Source organism: Cynocephalus volans, chromosome 5 (assembly GCF_027409185.1).
Source record: "Cynocephalus volans isolate mCynVol1 chromosome 5, mCynVol1.pri, whole genome shotgun sequence".
NCBI lineage: Eukaryota > Metazoa > Chordata > Mammalia > Dermoptera > Cynocephalidae > Cynocephalus > Cynocephalus volans.
The window spans coordinates 93461130-93483259 of NC_084464.1; the positions used below are offsets into that span (position 1 = coordinate 93461130).

A 22130-nucleotide genomic window follows, 5' to 3' on the forward strand; every position below is an offset into this window, starting at 1 on the left:
TTTGTGAGAATGCTCTTATTTTCCTCATTAATGCTTATGTTCAACCATAATAATTTATATTATTGTGTCCCAGTAAACAAGTCTGTTCTCTCACTCCTTATTAAAAAAAGAAATCTTGAATACTTTATCTGATTAGACAGCTCAGGTGTCTACTTACTTTATTATTATGGTTTTATAACTTTGCATTAAAACTTTATAACATTTATCATTAAGGTTTTATACTTTCTAAAGTAACTGATCCTCTGTTGCTTTCCCTTCAAGTCAAATATCTCATCATTTAACACTCTTCCAATTAACACTATGGGTAAACAACAGAATGTTATAAGTAGAAGGGACCTCAGAGAAATAAAAGCTTAATTTCCCCCAGTCTTCAAACACAGGAAGAGACAGTGAATGATGAATTAAAAAAAAGAGAAGCCAGTCTGTGGCGGGGTTGGGGCCAGAGCCCAGTCTTCCAACTCCTAGGTTATTTCTACCACATTGTGCATCACCGGCCTCCTTCAGAAGCTAGAGGATAAATGGATAGTTTCAAACCAAGAAGCAGAATTTGAATTTGCATCGCCTGAGCCTTCCAAAAAATAGTTACAGTGGGAGCTCTGACAGGTCTTCTTCCCATAAATTCAATGGACAAGTTTCTGAAACAGTGATGAGAGCCAGAAATCAAAAGCAGGTGCATACCTGTTATATTTGGTTGTAATATTTTGAAGACATTACTGACACCAGCTGAGAGAGAATTTGAGTAAAAATTCCTAAGAGATGCAGCACCGGCTTCCAAGTGAATCTGTACTGACTCTGTGGAAGAAGCAGCAAATGTTAGATTCTACAGCTGTGCTGTTCAACTGAATGTTCTGCAAATAATGAAAATGTTTTGTAGCTGCACTGTCAGAAAGAGTAACCACCACTCACATATGAGCACTTGAAAGGTGGCTAGTACAACCAAGAGACTAAATTCTAGTGCAGATAAAAATATTTATATAAATCCTCTGTAGTAGAGAGATCACCACATGTGTCAAGAATAATATAGGCCTTCACTGGTTTATCTATACGTTCTCATGGAGTAGAAGGTCTCATGTAGACTCAATTACATTAGTAAAAATTTCTACCAACAAATTCCAGTGTCCCTATACTCTATAATCCAGGCAATGTTGTTACTGTTGTTTTTCCCCTTAGAATTAAAAAAGTACAAAGAAAGTATGTGTGACAACTTGGAGGACTGGAATTAAGATAAGATGTAGAATCTTATGCACTTTTAGGGGAAATGGATTTATCAAAAGTAACACTTTCGCCAGACAGAATGGTTGTACAGCAGCAATACAGCAAAGAAGCAGATGCTCAAAACTAAAAAGTGTCATAACATATAGTACATTTTCCTTTTGAATTTGACAGAAAGGTAGAAAGATCCTGAAATGCTACAGACTGCATGGTAACAAAATTTATCTTATGAATCATCCCAGGGCAGACCTGCTCTTCACTTTTTTAACAGCTACAAAAACAGTAATGCTAGGTCACAAATTTCTTGCTAAGAGATCTCGCAGTTGTAATTTTAACACTGTAGTCACAGAATAACACAGCTGCTGAGGCACTTAAATAGAATAAGTGTATATAAACCCCTCATTAAAATTAGCTAGATTAAGCTTTTCTACTCACCAAGTCCCTGAGGAATGTTCTTGGCTAAATGATAAAGCCACTTAACTCTCAACATCCAATCCTGATTGGTTGCTCTTTCTATAAGCAATTTAACAGCCATGGCCAAAACATCTGGTTCATCAATCCAGTAAGTATCCATTTCAACTGCACTGAATTTCAGGTTCTCAGGGTTGGAGGACAGCATAATTTTCTCTAAATCTTGCAAGTTAAGAGGCTGACTCCTAAAATTCATTGGAATGGGCTAGGTTAGTGCTAGAATAACCTTTTATTTCACATTTCAAAGAACCAAGAAAATTATTTTACAAATACTGGATCAGAGGTAAAGGGGGAAAGATAAGTCTTCCACAAAGGAAGATAATTAAAACATTCACCTAATAAATAATAGGGAGTAACATCACAATGAACAATAAAACTATGACAGCTGGACATTAAATAGCCACATAACGTTCTGGTTGAATATGTTGTGCCCTAACCATTATCAGCAAAAGCCAGCCAAGAAGCCAGAGACATACAAGCTGAAGTCTCCACTGACCTTGCCCAGCTGCTGGTTTTCATGCTCATCCTGTTGAGGCAATATGCTAAGATCTGTCCATCTCTTCGGACTATAGAAAGGTGAGAATCTTCAGTAGCAAAGAGAGCTGAGGGCACAGAATCTGGCCATAGTCCCATGGCAAAAATGGAGTTTCCCCAGGTTTCATGTGCTTGCAGAGAAGAAACATGTTTCTCCACTAAAGCTTGTGCAAGCTGGTAGGAAATAAAAACACGTAATACATAGACATTAACACACGACTGCTATTACCAAAAAAAAAAAAAAAAAAAAAAAAACCCAAAAAACTAGCAGAATAATAATAGCTTTCCAGGATCCATGTGACATCTCACATCTCTCATACACAGTCTACAATGTATAACACCACAAGTTAAATTCTATTTTTCCTGAGGATAAATTTCAAGAAAGAAATATTTACATTTAAGCTATTTTCCAAAAAAGCACCTGGACACCAGATCTCTATTAAAGCAAAACTGCAGTGGCCAACTCTCTCAGGTCATTAAAGTTGCCATCTATAAAAATAATTTCCACCTACTCAATAATGTAGACAACTAAGAAAGCAGTCTGGAGCACTTCATAGTACCTTCTGGTTTGCAGGTGAATGCTGCGAGCGGACATACACTTCCCAGCATGCTTCAGAAAAGGCTCTGTCTAAACTCAGCCCTCGCTGCAGGAACTGGACAATGAGTATGGCTGTCTGAATCAGAACTGACACAGAAGATGTTGGAGAACCTATAAAGAAAAAATAGTCATGTATGAGAGATAGATTCTTCAAAATCTTTGATGAAAATGGATAAATTATGTGTTCACATCAAACCTCCTTCCACTCACCCCACCCAAGGACACAATGGACTTGAGGGAACAATCATATTCTACCTCCTATAACAGGCAAACTTCATGAATCTCGGTGCCTAAAGCAGTATATTACTCAAAATGCTCTGACTGCATGCATTTGAATTACCTGGGAAGCTTCTTTAAAATACTGATTCCTATGCCCCACCCTGACCAGCGGAACCCACTCTCTTGGTGTGTCTGGCCCTCTACATTTTTAAGAGGGTTTCCTGGTCATTTCTCTTTCTATGTATACTAAACGTAAGAGCTCCTAGACCAATCCAATGGAATAACATGAATTTCTACAGGAATAAAACTGAGCAGAGGCCCTAAAGTCAAGCACCTCACCTACAACGGTGCTTTGGGTCTCTGTGTGTAGAGACAAGAGGATGTCACACACACTTTCACCCACCAACCCAAGGCTGTGCAGCAGAACTTTCAAATCAAGATTGTCTGGGATGCTCTCATCTCCTTCTCCTGAAATGTAGATTTCAAGTCCACGATTCCTCATAGCTCGGGATATTTCTCCATGAACAGGATCCATTGAGAGAAAAAGCCTAGTGAAAAAGCAATTCAAAGAAAAAAAAATATTTTAAGTCCCAGTGTAACCAATGGCATAGCTCAGCAACAATCGGTGAGGCCAAATCATATGTGGTTCATCTTCAGGAAGTTCATCCAAGCAGACACTGCTAACTCAGAGTGTGCTATGATCACCTGCATTCTACCTTCTACTTCCAACACACACTAAAACAGCAAATCGGTTTCCCTACTTCTCTAAGGAACAATGTACTGTATATTGGCATACCTTTAGTGCTGAGAACTTTAAAAATCTTACTTTCAGATATCCTCCAAGTCAGGCAGTGCTAATTTATCATTCTAACTCACCTCCAGAGAACAGAAAAGGGAGCCATGTATTCTCCTGAAACAACTAGCTTCATACATTAAATGTCCATCTCCATCTCCATCTAGCTATCCGACATCTCACACTTTTGTCCGAAACTGAACAGCTGACTCCCTGCTTACTCTCCCCATATCAAACCTGCTCCTTTGCCAGTCTTCCCTTTCTCAATGAATGGCACCCACATTTATCCAATACTCTAACCAAAAACTTAGGTATCACCCTTGCTTCTTCTTTATCCCAACATACAGGTCCATCAATAAGTCCCACCCATCTGAGCACTGTAGTTTAAGCCATCATTATCTCTTGCCTGAGATTTTAGTGCAAAAAGATTGTGACTGGTCTCCCTGCTTCCACCCTTCACCACCAATCCAAGGCAGGAACTTTGCTTCTCTTGTTTATTGCTGTGTCCCCAGTGCCTAGCAAATAGTAGAGCCTCAATAAATAATTGTTAGTTGAATTAATGAATAGTGAACGTCCTCATGACTTGATGTATGAACATAATATGTAAGGAGGCCCTACTAAAAGTCCATCTCTCCTACTGAGGCTGTCAGATTCTTAGGCAGAAACTTTAAAGAAACATTCATACCTGAAATTGGGATTTGGTGTTATCGTGGGAATGGATCCATCTATCATTCCTCTCTCACTAACAGTGAGGACACCTCCAGGTTCAAGCAAAGCATTCAAACGATCCAGCACTGAGGGGCTACACAGACAGAATTCAGTTGGTGGACAGGCATCGACTCTACTTTCCTTGCACAAGCCTCCAACTGCTTCTGACCCATGTCTTCCTTTGGGTATGGATCACTCCCCCATATAGAATTGTGATCTCTTTCAAGAGCAGATTCCCCCATCCCTTCTCACTTCCCAAGGCACAGGGCCTAAAGCTTTATACACAATAGATACACAAAATATTTGTTGGAAAAAAATAAATAAAATTAAGGAAAATCATAGTAAGTTCTCTGTGTTATAACCCTTTCACTTTTCCCCTCTCCCATTCCCAACATTATCAAATTCATTTAAGGTAGCAGGACTTCAATTTGAAATATTCAAAAAAAAAGCTCCAGGAAGAGAAAGCCATCATCTAACCTGTAGCAGCTTCTGTTACACTAACTGTATATATACAGTAGTTTCACACTAGCCCTTTCCTTTACTGTAGGATCAAAAGTGATACAGAGTTGAATTGTTGTCAATAATGCACATCTGTCCTGTGTCACACACCACCTTTCAAAAATCTGCACTTAAGGACCCAAACCAAAGAAAGATTTCTGATGTTGAATAAAAAGGCCTAACTCAAAATTATTATACAGAAGTGAAATCCTACATCTGTCTAATGACAAATTACCACTGTCTACAGAATACGGCTCAAGATGTGTATCTAGTTAAGAAAAACAGTGGACTAAAAACACTAGAGCTTTCACCTGGGTTTCTACTTTGACAAAGCACATATCAAATTTTTATCAGGACTACTTGTGATTGGGCGTCACGTTCTTACTTGCAGAAGTTAACATTGTCCATCAGAAGCCAGTCTCCAGACGTCAGGGCCCTAACCAACATGCTGTCAATCCATTCAAATGTGCCATGGCTGCGGCCACTGGCCAACTGCATAAGCTTCACCCCAAAGCTTCGGAACTCTTCCACGAGTTTGACAAACTCTGAAATGTCAAGGCAAGAATCATCATCCATAGCACTTAATTTCAAATCAAAGCAGTCAACAACAATAACAAAAAGAAACTAAGAGTTTATGAAAAGAAAGCTTGAAACTTCTAGCCTAATTTTTTTAAGATTTGATTATAGCTGATTGCACACAAAATAAAGCACACTTTATCTCAGTTTCATTTCACTAAGACAAATATTTCTAAGTTTTAATTATTAATAATCATTGATGTTTAAAATATGGCATTACATTTACAAATAATTTACCTACAGATAGACACGACATCAGGCAATGGTAAGTGTCTGATACACAAATCCAAATATACATACCTGCCTTGGAGAATGAGTTGATTTTATTGTTGAGTCGCTGCATAATCAATAATACTGCTTCCAGCTTATTGACTATCTCCATCGTGATACCTTTACCACCTTCTCCAAGACACTTGGGATTATATGTCAGAAGGAAATGACTCCAGGCTCGCAGTACTACTTCTGCATCATCAGCACTGATAATAAGGCTGTCCCTTAGCAGTGCCCTTACAGTACCCTCCACCTTCTCTAGCAACTGCCTCCAAGGTCGTATAAGATCAACCTGCAATTTACAGAGCACATAAACTCATCATAGCCATTTGCCAGAGTTAGAGAATACTTTTACCTGTAGTCACCACCAATACAGAAGACCCTTAATCAGGCCATGGGATTTACTATGTTTTGCAGGAAAAAGTGAAGGCAGACCAGTTACCTGCTCAAATCCTCCCAGAAGCTCAGTAGTATCCATTGCACTGTTCATAGCCATGATCTTTAATGTGTGGCCAGTAAGGTGTGCCAGAAGCTGGACAAGGCTGGTCTTGCCCACTGAGGCAGGCCCCACAAGGATGACCATCCAGCTCATCTGCACACACTTCATGATCGACTCCAGAGACTGGAATGACTGGTGAAGGAGCAACAGGGGTCGGCGGGACGGGTGAGGAACATAGCTGCCACGGGAAAGGACTGAGTAGCCCAGCTGAAAAGACATGCCAGTGAGATTCCACAAGTGTGCCTGGTAGAAGGAGCAGAAGAAACCACAGAAAATTGTAAAAGAATAGAGAATTATCCTACTCTCCTCACCTGAACATCATAGGGAGTGATATGAAATAGTCTGGTTCCCATGTATGGGTTGGAAGTTGAACCAAACACATCCTTGAATACAGCGATGACCTAAAGGAAGAAGATGATGTAATCAAAACACAAATCATTCTACTGGTAATGTTCTTAAACATCTAAAATGAGTACTTCTAGAAAACATACACAGCAATGAGAACAAACACTAGGCACAATCTCCTTGTCCTTTTGAATTTTCTCTTATAAAAAGAATAGACTGCATTCATTTAATTCTTTGGAATGAAAGTAGACTTGAGCTCAAGAACAAAGTAGTCACACAGTCCCAAACTGAGATTCCAGTGAGAATGCAGCCTAAATTAACATGATGCCACGGACACTATGGCAAACGTAGAGACAAAAAGAGGAAAGAAGAGAATAGCAGAGTAATACGAAGATTATGAAGAATAATGACCATGTATTGACCACCTACTATGCACCAAACACTGTATTAGGTACTTTAATAGATTATTTTTGATACTTATAGCACTGCAAAATAGGTGTCATTTCTATTTTATAGATATGGATAATGGGATTGACAAGTTATAGAATTTGCCCATGGTAGGTAATTGATTTTAAATCTAAGGCAGTCTGCCTCCAAAAACATCAGTGTTACCCTCCACATATTTACATAGACATGACAACCAAAGTTAGTCCTCTATCCAATCATTTACAGTTATCCCCTTTTTAGTAGTTTAGAAAACATTCCACTAACTCTATTTCTTTTTTTAATTTCTTTGAGAAATCTAAGAGGAATAAGGAAGAGGGGACAGGGGTGTGTAAAAAACACTAAGAGTCTCAGGGATGTCAGCAAGATGGCGACTAGAAGACCCTAAACCTCATCTCTCCCACAAGGACAAAACAATGAATGAACAACTACATTTGAATGAAAACAACTAAAGGAAAGCACCAGAGTACATCAAAGGAGCAAAAGAAATCCTGGTGAACACAGAAATAGCCACCCAGCTTCCACCACTCTTCCCTCAGCCAGAACCAACTGGGTACCAGGAGAGACTTCTCCCTGCAGGATAAAGGTAAGCAAGAGGACTCCAGCACTCCCCGTTAACACTTGGACACCTACTGTCCTCACCACTGGAAACCCCTGCAGTTCTCAAAGGCACTGAGCCCAGCTGAGAGAGCTGCCAGGAGTCTACACAGTTGTTCTCCCCCAAGAGGAATTTTGCCCTGCCCTTTGTGACCAATGGCTGCTATGCTATCTTGGAAATCGAACAATTACTTCTGGGGTGTGTCCCCAGGGGTGAGTACCAACCTTTCATCCCAGAGGCTAAGCCATCATTGAGCTACCCCTGCCCACTGGCAGCTGCAAACAGCTATTACACCCTATAGCGGCTGAGCTGCAGTGGATCTCCTCAACCTACCCCTCCCAAGTGTCTGTGCCCTCCACCCTTCGCCCATAGCTAAAGATGCACACTCCTTCCAGGGGAATTTCCAACTACCCCTCCAATCAGCACCTGTGCCCCATCTGCTCAGGCCTATACTGAAGCAGCACATTGCACCCTTGGGAATTAGTGCTCTGGGCAAGAACCTGCTTGGCAGAGCAAGAGCAGCCACTTATCCCGGGGCTGAGCTGACACAACACCCTGCATTCCAGGGAAATGGAACAGTGGCTGAGCTGAGACACCCTGTCCTTCAGGATGAACAACTCTAGTACTCTGCTTCCCTGGAGCTGGACGAGCCACCTAGAGACTGAGCTGCTGAGGCACCCCTTTCCCCAGGCAATGAAGTCAGTGTTGTGCTTCTCCCAGTCCCCCAGGGCCCAAAAGACAGCTGCGCCGTGCCATTCTGGGTAATTGCTTCCACTGCACCTGCTCTCAGAGACTAGAATATTGCTGAGTCCCACAGTTCCAGAAGCTAGAGTCACCATTAAACAGTGCCTCACACCCTGGAATGTGAATGACCACTGAGCAACACTTGCTGTGATTCCAAAATTGCTGCTGTATTCTGTACTGCAGGTCCAAACCTCCAGAGCATCTCTTCTCCCCCAGTGTCAGTCATAGCTACATCCTGGCCCACAAAGACCGAGCTGCCAGAGGGGGCACCTCAGAGTCACAGACTGTGGAGCTGTGAGCAATTCTATTTTACCGGGAGGGTTAAAATTACAAATATTTTCAAAGTCTAGCTGGTTGATTTGGTTTTATAAAACCAGATTCAATTTACATGGACCCTACTACCTTTACAGCCTTTTTCCTTCTATTATTATTTTCCTGAACTTTTTCTCTCAGAAAATAACTATTTGGTTAATAACAATAATTCCTAATTGGAAGAGTAATGGAATCCTTCCATACACCACAGTCACCTACCATCTGATTAATACCAATCAACAACGGGCCAGTATCTTCGTCACAATTAATATACTAAAACTAATAAGTGGATGAAGAAATTAAAATACTAGTTGATGGTATGTGAATTATGTTTCAATAAAGCTGCTAAAAAAAATATTAGCTGAACATTTTCTCCCGACCCAATGACTAAAAGACACTTGCATGTAATAAATGATTTGTTAGCATCTGGCTAGATTCTGAATACCACATAAGGGATCTGGGCAGCAGAAGAAAGAATGTAGTTACTGCTTCTACTGCATGGATCTGTATATTAACTTGTTTTTAAACAGTGAGGTGTAGTAGAAAGGAACAGCAGACAAAGTGGAGAAGGCCTGGACTGAAGGGCTGGCTTTGCTACTTGTGAGATCCCACAACTCTGAGCCTTGGATCACCACCTGTAAGAGATCATGACAGCACACACCACCTGCAGCTATTGTGAGCATTTAGTGAGATAGGACTTTAAATACTACAAACCAAAATGTACACATTAATTCCTCAAGCTGGGAATTCTAGTGTTATTTTCTATTTACAAGCAGATATTTTAGTTGTCACTTAGATACAGAATATCTTCTCTTTGTAGCTATTTATACTTTCTAGATAAAACACTTTGTAATATGACATTTATATAAAAACAAAATAGAAGACCTGCCTCTTCTATGGGGTACCACCCGTCTCCTCCTGCTTCTCACCTTTGTGCCTGAAAAGTGACACAGACCTAGTTTTTCATTACTGGTGGGCAATACTATTTTAAGAAAGGTTGTGATCATCGGATTTAGGCAGATAGGCAAATTGTGTCCTCCAAAGCAAACTACTCTATGGACCGACCCTAAGATACATGAATCTTTAATCGGTTCTCTTAACTTCTAGATTTCTAAGCAGCTTTACTAGGCTTGGTATTACTCCTGTGAGAATGTTCTTTCTCTCCCTTAGGAAGAAATCAACTTTCAGATGGAAAGAAATACAAAGAGCAACTGTAAAACTCACCTTTTCTTTGTCTGCCCTAGTTCTCATTCTTTCACCATAGACCAAAAACACATGCTGACCAGGATCATAACATCCAGGGGACTGGTCAACCAGCATCAACTGACACCAGCGGAAAAGGTCTCGGAGGTTGAATTCCCAGGGTCCTCCTTTTTGTCCCCATTTCTTTTCAACAGTCACTTCATGATCAATCTAGGAAGAAATTACCCTTATTGGGAAACATGCCCTGCTGCCAGGCACTGCATAATGTACTACAAATGTATACGTAATTGAAACAAAAATTAATAGGCTTGATTCAGATGCCTCCTCTTCTCAACCCAGACTGCCAAATGCCAGGAATACCCTGAAAACATTAACAATGGTATTCACAATAAAAAATGAATTACTATAACCCTCAAGTGAGCAACTTGCCTTCCACCAGAAACTTGTATACAATTCTAAGAGATTTATTGTAGTTAAAGAGACTGGTAATTTGGTAGAGTCCCATGTTGAGAAAATGCTAGTTCAAATACAGCCAGGAAAACAGAACAATTAATATAAATAAGTACTTACTTGGTTATTGAAAGTAACCATTTTCTTAACAATATTTTTGTCAATGGCTGGGAACAAAGTACTGGCAATAAACTCCATGTCCATTACTGTAAGGGGATCCACAAAAACCTGCAAAATTCAAAAATAACATGAAGAAATGCCATCACTCTTTTTATCAAACTCTAGAAATGACTAACACGCCTTGTTATATGTGATATCTTTATTTAACATTAAGTAAAAATAACTGAGTTGTATATATATAATTTTCAGTTACAGAAATTTCTTTATTGTATTTTTTAGGGTAAAGAATCATAAAATCTTCAAAATATAGAGAACAGAGGCTTTTTTGGTATTTTTTTAGCTCCATTGTAATGAATTAAAGGAAAGATACATGCAATTTTCTAAAAACTATACTTCAAAAAGTTCATGGAAAAACAGAATTAAAAGATAATATGAATCTTTCCATGAACTTTTTGAAGTACCTTCAGATTTGTCTTTAAAAGTTTCATATGTATAATGTAAAATGCTTTCAAAATTCTGGAGAGTGAGTATATGAGTGTTCATTGCAAAATGCATTCAACTTTTCAATAGGTTTGAAAATTTTCATAATAAAATGTTCTTAAAAGTTACTCAGCAGGGCCGACCCCGTGGCGCACTCGGGAGAGTGTGGTGCTGTGAGTGCACCAGCGCTCCCGCCGCGGGTTTGGATCCTATATAGGGATGGCCAGTACGCTCACTGGCTGAGCGCTGTGCAGATGACACCAAGCCAAGGGTTATGATCCCCTTACGGGTCACAAAAAAAAAGACAAAAAAAAAAAAAAGTTACTCAGCAAATTCTTAATCATTAAGGGACAGAGATATTAAGGAAAGCTAACATCTAGTGGCATTTCCAAACCTCTAGATTAGCCAAACTCTAAAAAAAGATGTTAAAACAAGCATACACACACACACCCCACTCTGCAAACAGGAATAAAAGAATAAGAAAAGATAACAAAATGTTAATAATGATTGGGGAATACTTAATTCTTATTCTTCACGGTAGTTTTCTGTCCTTTCTTTTCTTTAATTAAAATGCATTACTTTCATTATAAATTTTTCTTAAATGGTTGAATAGGGACACAGACACTTGATAAGGTCAAGATTGGCCATCATCCCTGCCTGCAGTTAACAGAATCCTGAAGAGGGTGGTAACCTCACTCTCCTCCAACTGATAACACACCAGATCCTCTGGGGCATAAGACAAAGTGACTCAGACCAGGAGAGGAATAATGATGGGAATCAGTTGTATTAATATTCATCATGTGAAGACAAAGAGGATCATTAAACTAATCCTATCTCATTCTTAGAACAAGCATCTAAGAGGTCCTTGACAGCAGTTTTATCACCCCCTGACATTCTACCTTTGGTCTCTATGGCAATAGCAAATCTTACCTGAGTGAATCTGTTAAGGAAAGACCTAGGCAAGCCCTTCCTCCCGCCTCCTTGTCTAAAAGGATTTTGACACCCAAAAATCTTCGTCTTTTCATGCTGCACTTGAAAGCTCATTCCTAACTCAGGAACATAGATTTCTCCTCGGTGGTCAAAACAAGCATTGAGTCCTTCCAATACAGACTGAGAAGCCAGGTTAAGCTATTTGGAGAAGAAAGGACATATATTTGTTTGTTTCACTATATATGTTGTATAACTATAACAAAAAACGAGGGAATAATATGCAGCAAAGTAAGATACTGTTATCTTCAATAGGAGGAAGCTCAAATGATATCGGTAACACTATGTTTTAAGCTGAGTGATCAGTTGATCTGCATTCATTTTATTATTCTTTGTTTCACATATATCATAAAGAGAGTTTAGATGTGTTATATATACAGTTTTCCCTTGGTATCCCTAGGAGATGGTTCCAGGACCTCCTGCAAGTACCAAAATCTGAGGATGCTCAAGTCCCTGATATAAAATGGCATAGTATTTGCATATAACCTAAGCACGTCCTCCCTTATACTTTAAATCATTTCTAGCTTACACAAGAGTACTTCAAAAATTTCTTGGAAAAATGAAATTAAAAGATAACATGAGGGCCAGCCCGTGGCTCACTTGGGAGAGCGTGGTGCTGACAACACCAAGCCAAGGGTTAAGATCCCCTTACCATAGGTCCTCTTTAAAAAAAAAAAAAAAAAAGATAATACGAATCTTTCCATGACTTTTTTGAAGACCCCTCATAATACCTAATACAATGTAAATGTTATATAAATAGTTATACTCTATTGATTAGGGAATAATGACAAGGAAAAAACGCCTATACGTGTTCAGTACAGACACAATTTTTTCCACCTAAATATTTTCTATCCACAACTGGTTGAATCCATGAATGCGAAACCCATGGACACAGAGACCCAAATGTATATCAACTATTTTTAAGTAAACTAAATAAATGTTCACATTGAATTGTAAAAAGTTAAAATCTTCTCTAATGTTAAATTGTATCCATTATAAGCACCTATATTGATCTATTCTGTAAATAACAACAAAAAAACTGGCCAGTACACAGATATTTCATTTTCACACTCTGGGTTTTTTAAATTTTCACACTAATTGTAGGGAATAAAAAAGGTTTGATAGCTCTTTATATACTTTCCCAGCTGAAGTATTGAACATATCTCCAAATGAGATTCAAAGTCATGATATAAACAACATAAAGTGGATCAATACAGCCAACTTCCACTCACAGTTTTGTAAACAAAAAGAACAATTATAGGGGGTTCTTATACCAGAAATGAAGAGCTGAACGGAGATCTTCAGATACTGAGTTCAGAGTTCAGGGATGTGAAGCATGGGTGGTTTTCAGATAACAGAAAAAGTTGATTGGGAAAATGCAAATAGGTAAAAGTCAGACTAACTAATATTAGAATTTCAAATGTCATATTTACATAAGCACTACAAAGCACAAACTCTGTATATTCCCAAACAGAAAACTGCTCAAGTGTGCTTGCAAGCTCAGAATGTCTTTCAGTCATCCCTGGATGCATTTCCACCAAATATGAGTATGGTCAGTAGCATTCAACAGTAAAACTAGGCTTTCTCTTTTCTTGGCTAATGAATATTCTTTCAGACATCTTTTTCCAAAAAAATCTGAAAATAAACAAACAAAAACTCCCTCTCCTTGACAATGCCTCAAGAGTAGCAGGAAGCAACTCAGCAGATAGGAATCCCACAGTACTCTGTCTGATATTCAGAACCAGAGGAGTCTGAATCTAAGGAAACTGCTGGGGCCTGTGCTCAAAGTTTTATCTGTGGCATATTCATCACTCTAATCATTTCAGATCCACAAATTCTTCTAGCCTTTTCCTGAATTAACACTGCACATTCCAAACTGATCCAACTTTAGCTATCTGTCAGTCATGAAGACTCAGTGTTTATCATGTCTCATGATGTGCTCTTCCTTCTGATCAATAATTTATCCAATCCGCACATATAGCACTGATCACTTTCTCATCATTTTTGTATGTCATTTCGTATGTCTTTCCCCAGTCTCTCTGAGGCACTAATAAAACATAGATGTGATTGACACTATTTGTAAAACACCTCTAAAATAAATGTAAGCACAGCAAGCCTGCCAGAGACTGGAAATAAACTAGGCAAGATGCAGTTTTTCTCTGAAAGAGAGTTTGTAGGTTATGTATAGAGAAACTTCTGTATGTGTGTTCTGCCAAGTGACCTATCTTACTCTTAAAAGAAATCATGGAGGATCTTGTCACTAGAGAATCTGTCTTTACCAACCATCAGAATGATCAATCACTGAGAAATGCCCTAGAGCTTTGGAAAGTATGCCTGCTCTTCACACATGTGGTCCCATAGTGGGCATAATAAACAGGCCCCTCACCTCATCCAACACAACCCAATGGCCTGCCTTCAGAGCTGCCAGCAAGGGACCATCACGCCAGGCAAACTCTCCTCCCTTGCCACCTTCAACAGGCAGATCTGCTCCAAATAGGTCTGTGATGTCCTTTGAGAGGGGTAAGAAACGAGGAAGAGTCAACATTACAAAAAGAATTAACAAGATCCTGAGACCCTAAATCTGAAATGATAAATACTGGTGCCTTCTGCAACTACTCTTCCTTTTTACACCATGATAGAACTAACCAATCCCAGCACTCTGGGTTTTTTTTGTTTTTGTTTTTTTTTTTTGATGGCTGGCCAGTACAGGGATTTAAACCCACAACATCATGTTCTAGCCAAATGAGCTCACCAGCCAGCCCCAATCCCAGCACTCTTTACCAGGAGCCTAAGCATGTCCCAAGAACCTTTTCAGCACAATGGTTCATGTATCAACCAATTTGAGCTGGCCTTCTAAAGAAATAGCTCCCAACCTTGGTTATACTTGGAAGTTAATTGGTGAGTTTAAAAAAAAAAAAAAAAAAAGAAAAGAAAAGAAAAAACAAAGCAAAAACTAAAAAAAACCCAGCAATAACAATGCAGGGCCCCATTCTAAAAGATTCTCATTTAATTTGCCATCTCTGTCCCACATTTTCATAAGACTGTTTAAAAGTCACTTTATTTCTACTAAGTTTTTTAAGGAAGGAAAAAAATAAGTTGGGTTATATTACAGTAAATACTAAAATACTGTAATATTATAAATACGCTATAGTGTTAATACAGTAAAATACAGATGAAATACTAAATCAGAATAAAGCATACAGAGAGAACAGTATTAGAGGTGTTAATTATTGATGAATTCAGAAGCAGAATCAGTTTGGAAGGTCATATCTGGTGGTTTTATCACCAAATGAAATATTTAGGGTACTCAGAATAACCTAACCATTTATTATCTCTACCTATCCCAATCAGCTATAGGATGACTAAACTTACCGTCTGCTCTGACAAGTTGATTCGAACAAGGGTATTTCCTGAAGCCTTTGCTAATGCTCCCACCAAACTCGTCTTGCCAACACCAGGGGATCCCTCTAGGAGAATGGGTTTGTTCAGTTTCGTGGCCCTCAAGAGCCTCTGGGCATTCATAGCTGTGGTGCCTGCACTGAGTGCATAGTCAGCAATATTATTCCGGTGTAGGACAGGTCCTGAAGTGGAGAAAAGCAAAACCACATATAAGTTGTACATCACGAAATCATATATAAACATCAACTCAAGATCTTAAAGAATCTACAAAACAGGCTATCAGTCAAGAAAGTACTATCTGCAGTGAAAATGTTTGGCCTCTACTTCAACATTTCATCACTCCACATCCATAAAATGCTTTACAAAAGTAGTCAGGAGCATACTTTCTCCAATTGTGCCTACTACACAGATCTTTCCATCTCCTACAAACAAACATGTACATACATACATACATAGTTCTAATTGCAAACACACATCTCTCTTTTCACAACCTACACCCTGAATTACTACATGTACTTGTACCTTTATAAGGAGGTATTTTCCTAAAAGCCAAGTGTAAGCTAGGCATATAGTCCACTCAGTTCCATATAAACAATTTCATTCAACGTTTTTAGGCCACCAAGACAATTCAAGGTATGTCCTTAACCCGTAAGGTAACTGAAGTGCAGGACTAATAATAACTTTTACAGGACTTAACATTTGTGCCACTATGTCTCTTGGAAAAAGCTACTGGTATACTAGTTTGGAGGTAGTGGGACTAGGAAAACATCTATTTCCTCATCCTTGCAAGCAGATGAAAGGACCACCCCAGGCCCAGGCTACTGGCATATAGCTCCTACACAGGAGCACTGAATACTGTAACAATGGCTTAGGGAAGCAATCTAATGGTTTGATCATGCAGACCCAACAGGGATGAAGACAGTACTACTGAAGAAAGAGATCTGAGGAGAGGAAAAGAGCAATGTTCCATTTGGTCAGGAACCTGGGCTGGTTCTGTTCACCAATGAACTCTAGGTAACTGCCACTGAGCCTCTGTATATTTCAGGCACTCAGCAATTATTAATGTAGAGAGAAAGGAAGGGACACTAAGTACATGACCCTGCTATGAAAGCAACAATCTGAAAAATTAAGAGTGTCTTGGAAGATACTGAACTACCTCATTTAAATATGGGGGAGAATCAAGCCAGTTAGAATGACAGCAAGGATTAGAACTCAAGCCCACTGTCTGATAAGACTACTGCATTTCCCATGTAATCATTCATTCATCTATTCACTCAATCAACAGACATTTTCTGAGTGCTTACAACTGCTACGTTACATACATGCCAGATGCCAGGGACAGAAAGATGAATGACATAATAATACCATCCCTTAAGGATTCAAAAAACCTGTTTTTATAAATGCTTGATAAGGTTCTATAGGATACATTATGGGCTAAACAGGCCTTCGTAGGAAACTTAAGAGTTACTGACAACTTTATTAAGGTTTAGAGCTTTACTACAGAAAAGCTCTTGTTCCAGGCACCAAGTGATAATCAGACAGGTGAATTTTTAACAAGAAAATCTATTCATAAATTGAAGTCTATCTTTTCCCCTATTTTTACATGCCAGTTATAGATTTTGAACCAGCCACACAATTATGGTTACACCAAATCAGATTCTAACTCAGATAACTAGTTCAAAAATAATCATGAGTACAATACACTAAAACTCGAAAAGTCACAATAAAGGTATCTATGACCTACAGAAAGAGAATATTTTATCTAAAATCATTCTTACCCCTTGGTATAAAAAATGGATGAATTCCCCAAAGGTTATCTATCCCAGTGAATTCTTTGGCCTTCAGTCTGTCATAAATCTTCAGCTCATTTTTCTGACATTCTGTAAGTCGGTTTATCTTGGCAAGTTTCTTAATTAGGAATTTAAGACATTCTTTTCGAGCCAAGAGGGCCGTACCAAACCCAGAGGAAGCTACCCCTAAAAGACAAAGAATCATGCCATCACAACAGCACCCACCAAGCTTTACAACCATTTATCAAAAGCTCTAGCAGGGGTTCCTGGGCATGAGAACCTAGGAGAATTCAGCCTAAGTATGATTTGTAGTGAAAGGAGTCCCAAGGAAGAAGTCTGACACCACCCCATTACCCGAGTTTACAGATTATCAATTAAGCAGCAGCTTCTTCAGTAAGGTACTACCTTCAGTTACTCAATGATAAATCAGCCTGGAGATAGAGTAACTAATGTGGCACTACTGACCAATCTTCATGGCTGAAAAACCAGTAATTACAGAATTTTAAGAAATAGTAGTAAACTTAAAACAAACTAAAGGATTCATTCCATTAACTAAAAATGACCAGTCATAGTAAGAATTATCTACTGCTTCAGGAGCAAGGATATTTTCAACAGTCTTCTTTCTGCTCATAATCACCACTTCACATTTATTAAGTATCTAGTCCATAAGCTTTGAGAAGTTTTAGCCTATGTTTTATGTTAACCACCTTTCAAAGAGTACAAAGAAAAGGAAAACCATCCTGAGTTTTGGAAAGGTTAGACTAAGTGATTCCACAAAAACCTGGGTCAGAGGCCTGGGCTTGCTCCTTTTCCTACTCCTGCTTCCCCTATCTCCCTTCCCCACCAGCTAACAAACAACATACCTGAACCTATTCCATCTATGTACACCAGGCATGCAGCGTGGACAAAAGATGTTATGGTGGAGATGGTGTCTGGTCTTTTCAAAGCAGCTTCCTCCCCCATTGTGTTCATGAAGTTAACCCAGGACAGGATATCTCTGATACTGACCACACATCTTCGGCCAAACTCCTGGTGGGTCAGCCAATCAATGAAATCCAGCATCACCTCAGCTACATCAGCCCCTAACAAACAAGGAAGCAAAAGCATACAATGTTTATAGGAGATCCCAGAAGGCGAGTTCATAACCTGGGGCCCACAGATGGCCCAGAAGAAGGTCTATGCTCTTTAAATTATATGCAAAGTTTTGTGAATGTACTTTTCGAAGGAAAGGAGTCCATAGCTTTCAACATATTCCCAAGGGATTTGCAAATAGCATTCCACCATTGCAAAAAAATTATATTTTATAATTTTATGTGTATTTAGTGGAGTGTATTTATGTTTTAAATACGTATTATATTCACTGTTATTGGGAATGCCATTTTTTCAGTGACATTTAGTTCAGGTTTTTGGGGGTTTTTTTTAATCTATACATCCATCAGTCCGAATTCTGCAAATTAGAGGGTTCACAAATTGTTTCATGATTCAAGTTGAATAACTCCTAAATATTATAATTTCTTATCATAAAATATTTGTCTGGAAACAAAATACTCCTTAAGTCATAGATATAGATTCAAAGTAATGTCAAGTAAATTTAGTAAAGTATAAAACTTCTGATGTTGATGGTAAACATTTATCTAAAAAGTATAAATACCAATGAATGTTTAAAAAATAAAGAAATTAAAAATGAGGGGGAGGAATCAGCACTGCTATAATATAAACTATACAGCAACAGCCTTCAAAGGTATATTGTGAATTGGTGAGAAGAAAAATAATTGGTTAGAAGAAGAATATTGATTATAGACCAAATACATATCTAAATATCTTGAAATGAAAAAGCATGGGGGAAATCCCAGTAACAATGAGGAAAGAAATTAAACACCATTTCAATAACTAGATATTAAATACTAGTACTTAGATCCACACTGCTGAATGTAATAAAATTGAGGTAAATCAAGGACTTAATGAAAATGGAAAAAATGTATCCATTAATAGAGGGGACTTAAATCACGATTATTAAAGAAACCAAAGGCTATCAAAAGTAAAGTAGGTGGATCCATATATGTATTTTTTAAAATAAATATTAAAAGGTAACGAAATATCAAAGCCTGTGTGATAAACGTAATAAAGAGCACCACTCAAAAACGCAGTGAGCATCGATATGTAAAATGAGTCACAGTTTTTTTTAAAAAACCACAAGGAATGTTCCATGTCACTAGTGATGAAAGAAAATGACATTTTAAATACCCATTGGTAAATATCCATTAAATTAAGGACAAAATAATGGGTTTCAATATACTAAAAAATGAAAAGACCCCGTTGCAGGGACTGTGGCAAACAAGTTGCCGGCAGCCTTGTGAATCCTTCTGGAGAGCAATCTGACCATAACCAAGGGATCTATGCAGTTCCTTATTTCCACTTTTAGAATACAACTCAGGGGGCCGGCCCCGTGGCGCACTCAGGAGAGTGCAGCGCTGGGGAGCGCAGTGGTGCCTCCCGCAGCGGGTTTGGATCCTATATAGGAATGGCCGGTGCGCTCAGCGTGGTGCGGATCCCCTTACCGGTCACAAAAAGACCAAAAAAAAAAAGAATACAACTCAGGGAAATAATTTTAAACAATATGTCATCTTAATGAAAACAGAATGCTTTGAGGTTATAAAAGTACAAAAATAGAAAAAGCAGCCCACATGCCTTTCATAGGTCAATATTTTTTTAAAACACACATCAATTTCATACAATCTTTTCTGTTTTGTTCATACTATGAACATAAGGATAGCACAACTACAGAATTTTGTGAACTAAAAATACTAGAGAAATTAAGTAGAACCCACAAGTGGCACTTATATTTTGATTAAAGATAATGCAGTAAATATATCTTATGTACTGTGATTAGGATCAGAATTTAATTTAGAATGACACAATTAGTTGAAATATTAAATTCATTAAATCTTAGACATCTTTAAAGAAAATATGGGGGGAAACGCTGTGTCTAGTTTCCTATTTTATATTTCACAATTTTTAAAAAAAATGTTTTTAGACTGTGACCGACCCACTGATCCATTTCCAGATGATAAAACTGCTGAAAATTTTTAAGCCACTTCTTGCTTACTCTCCATGCTCCCTCAGGGTGTATAGTTCCTCCTTGGGGAAGTCTGCTGCTATGTAGCCTGGAAAGCCTGGAGTAAACAAGCTCCCTAAGGACAAGCTATGGGGCTCAGAGGTAAGTTCCCAGGGCACCCTTGCTACTGCCCTATGGAAAAATCATTCATTCCAATTAAGCAGGAAGCACACTGGTGATGGAGCAACCATGGCAGTGCAACAGCAGTGCATCCTCTGCCATTCTTGTCACAATCCAGATAATTTAACAAAGGAATTCAGATGTTACCTCTTGAGGGGATCCAGCCCTAACGCAGAGCCTGAAGACAAACAAAGCTTGTTTAAGAATTTCTGCCTTATTTTCCTCCTCCTTTTACTTGAATTCTCGCTATAAATGAGTCATTGCAAACAGCATACAACCTAGCAAGTCATTAGTTCTAAGTGTGGTCCTTGGATCAACATTCATGGCATCACCTGAGAACTTGTTAGGTAAATTCCCATACTCCACCCCAGACCTACCAAATCAGAAACACTGGGTGTGAGCCTAACAAGCTGTATTTCAACAAGTCCTCCAGATGAGTTTAAGAACCACAGACTTAATCAAATCTTGTGCCATTGAGTGACTGTCACACTGGTAGGAACGAGAGAGAAAGAAGCAAGTTCACCATGGGATCGGGAGATCCAGCTGTTCAGACAGCACCATGTATCCCTGTGAATATGGGTGTTCAGCGTGGGCCCTTCGTAAAGGGAAGTCTTTGCTCAGATGACTAAAAAGCTAATCTCTTTTCTCATATTATGCACCATACGGAAATATGGCAAATGTCCTATAACACACACATCACGCCCCCCCCCCCAACCAATTATCAACTCAGCAACCCATTATCACCACAGCCACCACCTCCAAACTCTCACCTTTATGATCTATTCTGCCCAGAGACAATCCTGGACGAAGATTATGACTGATTATCTGAATTAAATCTTCACGGCTTGTGCTTTGAGGGCACCATATTTCTGTAAACCGGTTTCTTAATGCAGGAGACAGCTACAAGAAACACAGACTCCAAAGTGAATTTTAAACCTATGAGAAAAGCTAGAAAACAAATTCTTTGAAAGACTGTTATGTGTAAGTCCAGCAAATACTAGATACTTCTTTTATTACTTCTACTACTAGATACAATTTATTGAAAACCCATTTTGTAAAACTAAACTATTTTGTGAACCTAATCTGCAGACCTATTTTCTAACCTAAACTGTACCTATATATAAATAATTGAAGAACTTTTTTGTCCTGGCTTCTTACATATGTCATCTAATTAATCTCTACCACACCCACCAAGTCAGTATTATCATCACTTTCTTTATAGATATGGTACAGAGCTTCAAGGCCTTATAGAGTAAGTGATGTATAAGTAAGATTCCAGCCCCAGTCAAATCTGAGCTCTTTCCCTTAAGCAAATGTTCTTCCTTTCACTTTACATTGACTTACATAATTAACATTTTCTAGAAAACAGCTATCCTCCCATAGAGAAGGGCTGTTTGAAATAGAATGAGAAAACTACTTTTATGTGGCTCAAAGGGAGTGAAATTAAAAGGTGGCATATATCTTACCTCTTGCATAACAAAGAATTGTTTAGGTGCTCCAGTCTTAGGGCCTTTGCCCTCTGTCTAGATTCCTCTTTCCCTTCCCCAAGGTGAGTTATTCCTGTTCACAAATGTTTGCAATGCCAAGTGTGCAATTATTAGTTTGTCATCACTTTCTTTTTACTTGACAATTGTCTAATTGGCCT

General features: G+C 38.6%; 1 protein-coding gene across 2 annotated transcripts in view; it reads right to left on the reverse strand.

Moving 5' to 3' along the window:
• Window positions 1-22130, reverse strand: part of MDN1 (midasin AAA ATPase 1) — a 148157-nt gene that overhangs the window by 59869 nt on the left and 66158 nt on the right. For both annotated transcript variants that reach the window (XM_063096091.1, XM_063096090.1), the window contains 18 exons: window positions 21256-21385; window positions 18114-18332; window positions 17239-17436; window positions 15434-15642; window positions 14448-14570; window positions 12005-12202; window positions 10595-10702; window positions 10046-10234; window positions 6690-6779; window positions 6322-6585; window positions 5910-6171; window positions 5419-5578; window positions 4513-4629; window positions 3374-3582; window positions 2778-2926; window positions 2180-2391; window positions 1648-1868; window positions 679-792 (listed from right to left, as the gene is read on the reverse strand). In XM_063096091.1, coding sequence (XP_062952161.1) covers window positions 679-792; window positions 1648-1868; window positions 2180-2391; window positions 2778-2926; window positions 3374-3582; window positions 4513-4629; window positions 5419-5578; window positions 5910-6171; window positions 6322-6585; window positions 6690-6779; window positions 10046-10234; window positions 10595-10702; window positions 12005-12202; window positions 14448-14570; window positions 15434-15642; window positions 17239-17436; window positions 18114-18332; window positions 21256-21385 — 3172 coding nt within the window. The remainder of the gene's footprint in view (window positions 1-678; window positions 793-1647; window positions 1869-2179; window positions 2392-2777; window positions 2927-3373; window positions 3583-4512; window positions 4630-5418; window positions 5579-5909; window positions 6172-6321; window positions 6586-6689; window positions 6780-10045; window positions 10235-10594; window positions 10703-12004; window positions 12203-14447; window positions 14571-15433; window positions 15643-17238; window positions 17437-18113; window positions 18333-21255; window positions 21386-22130) is intronic.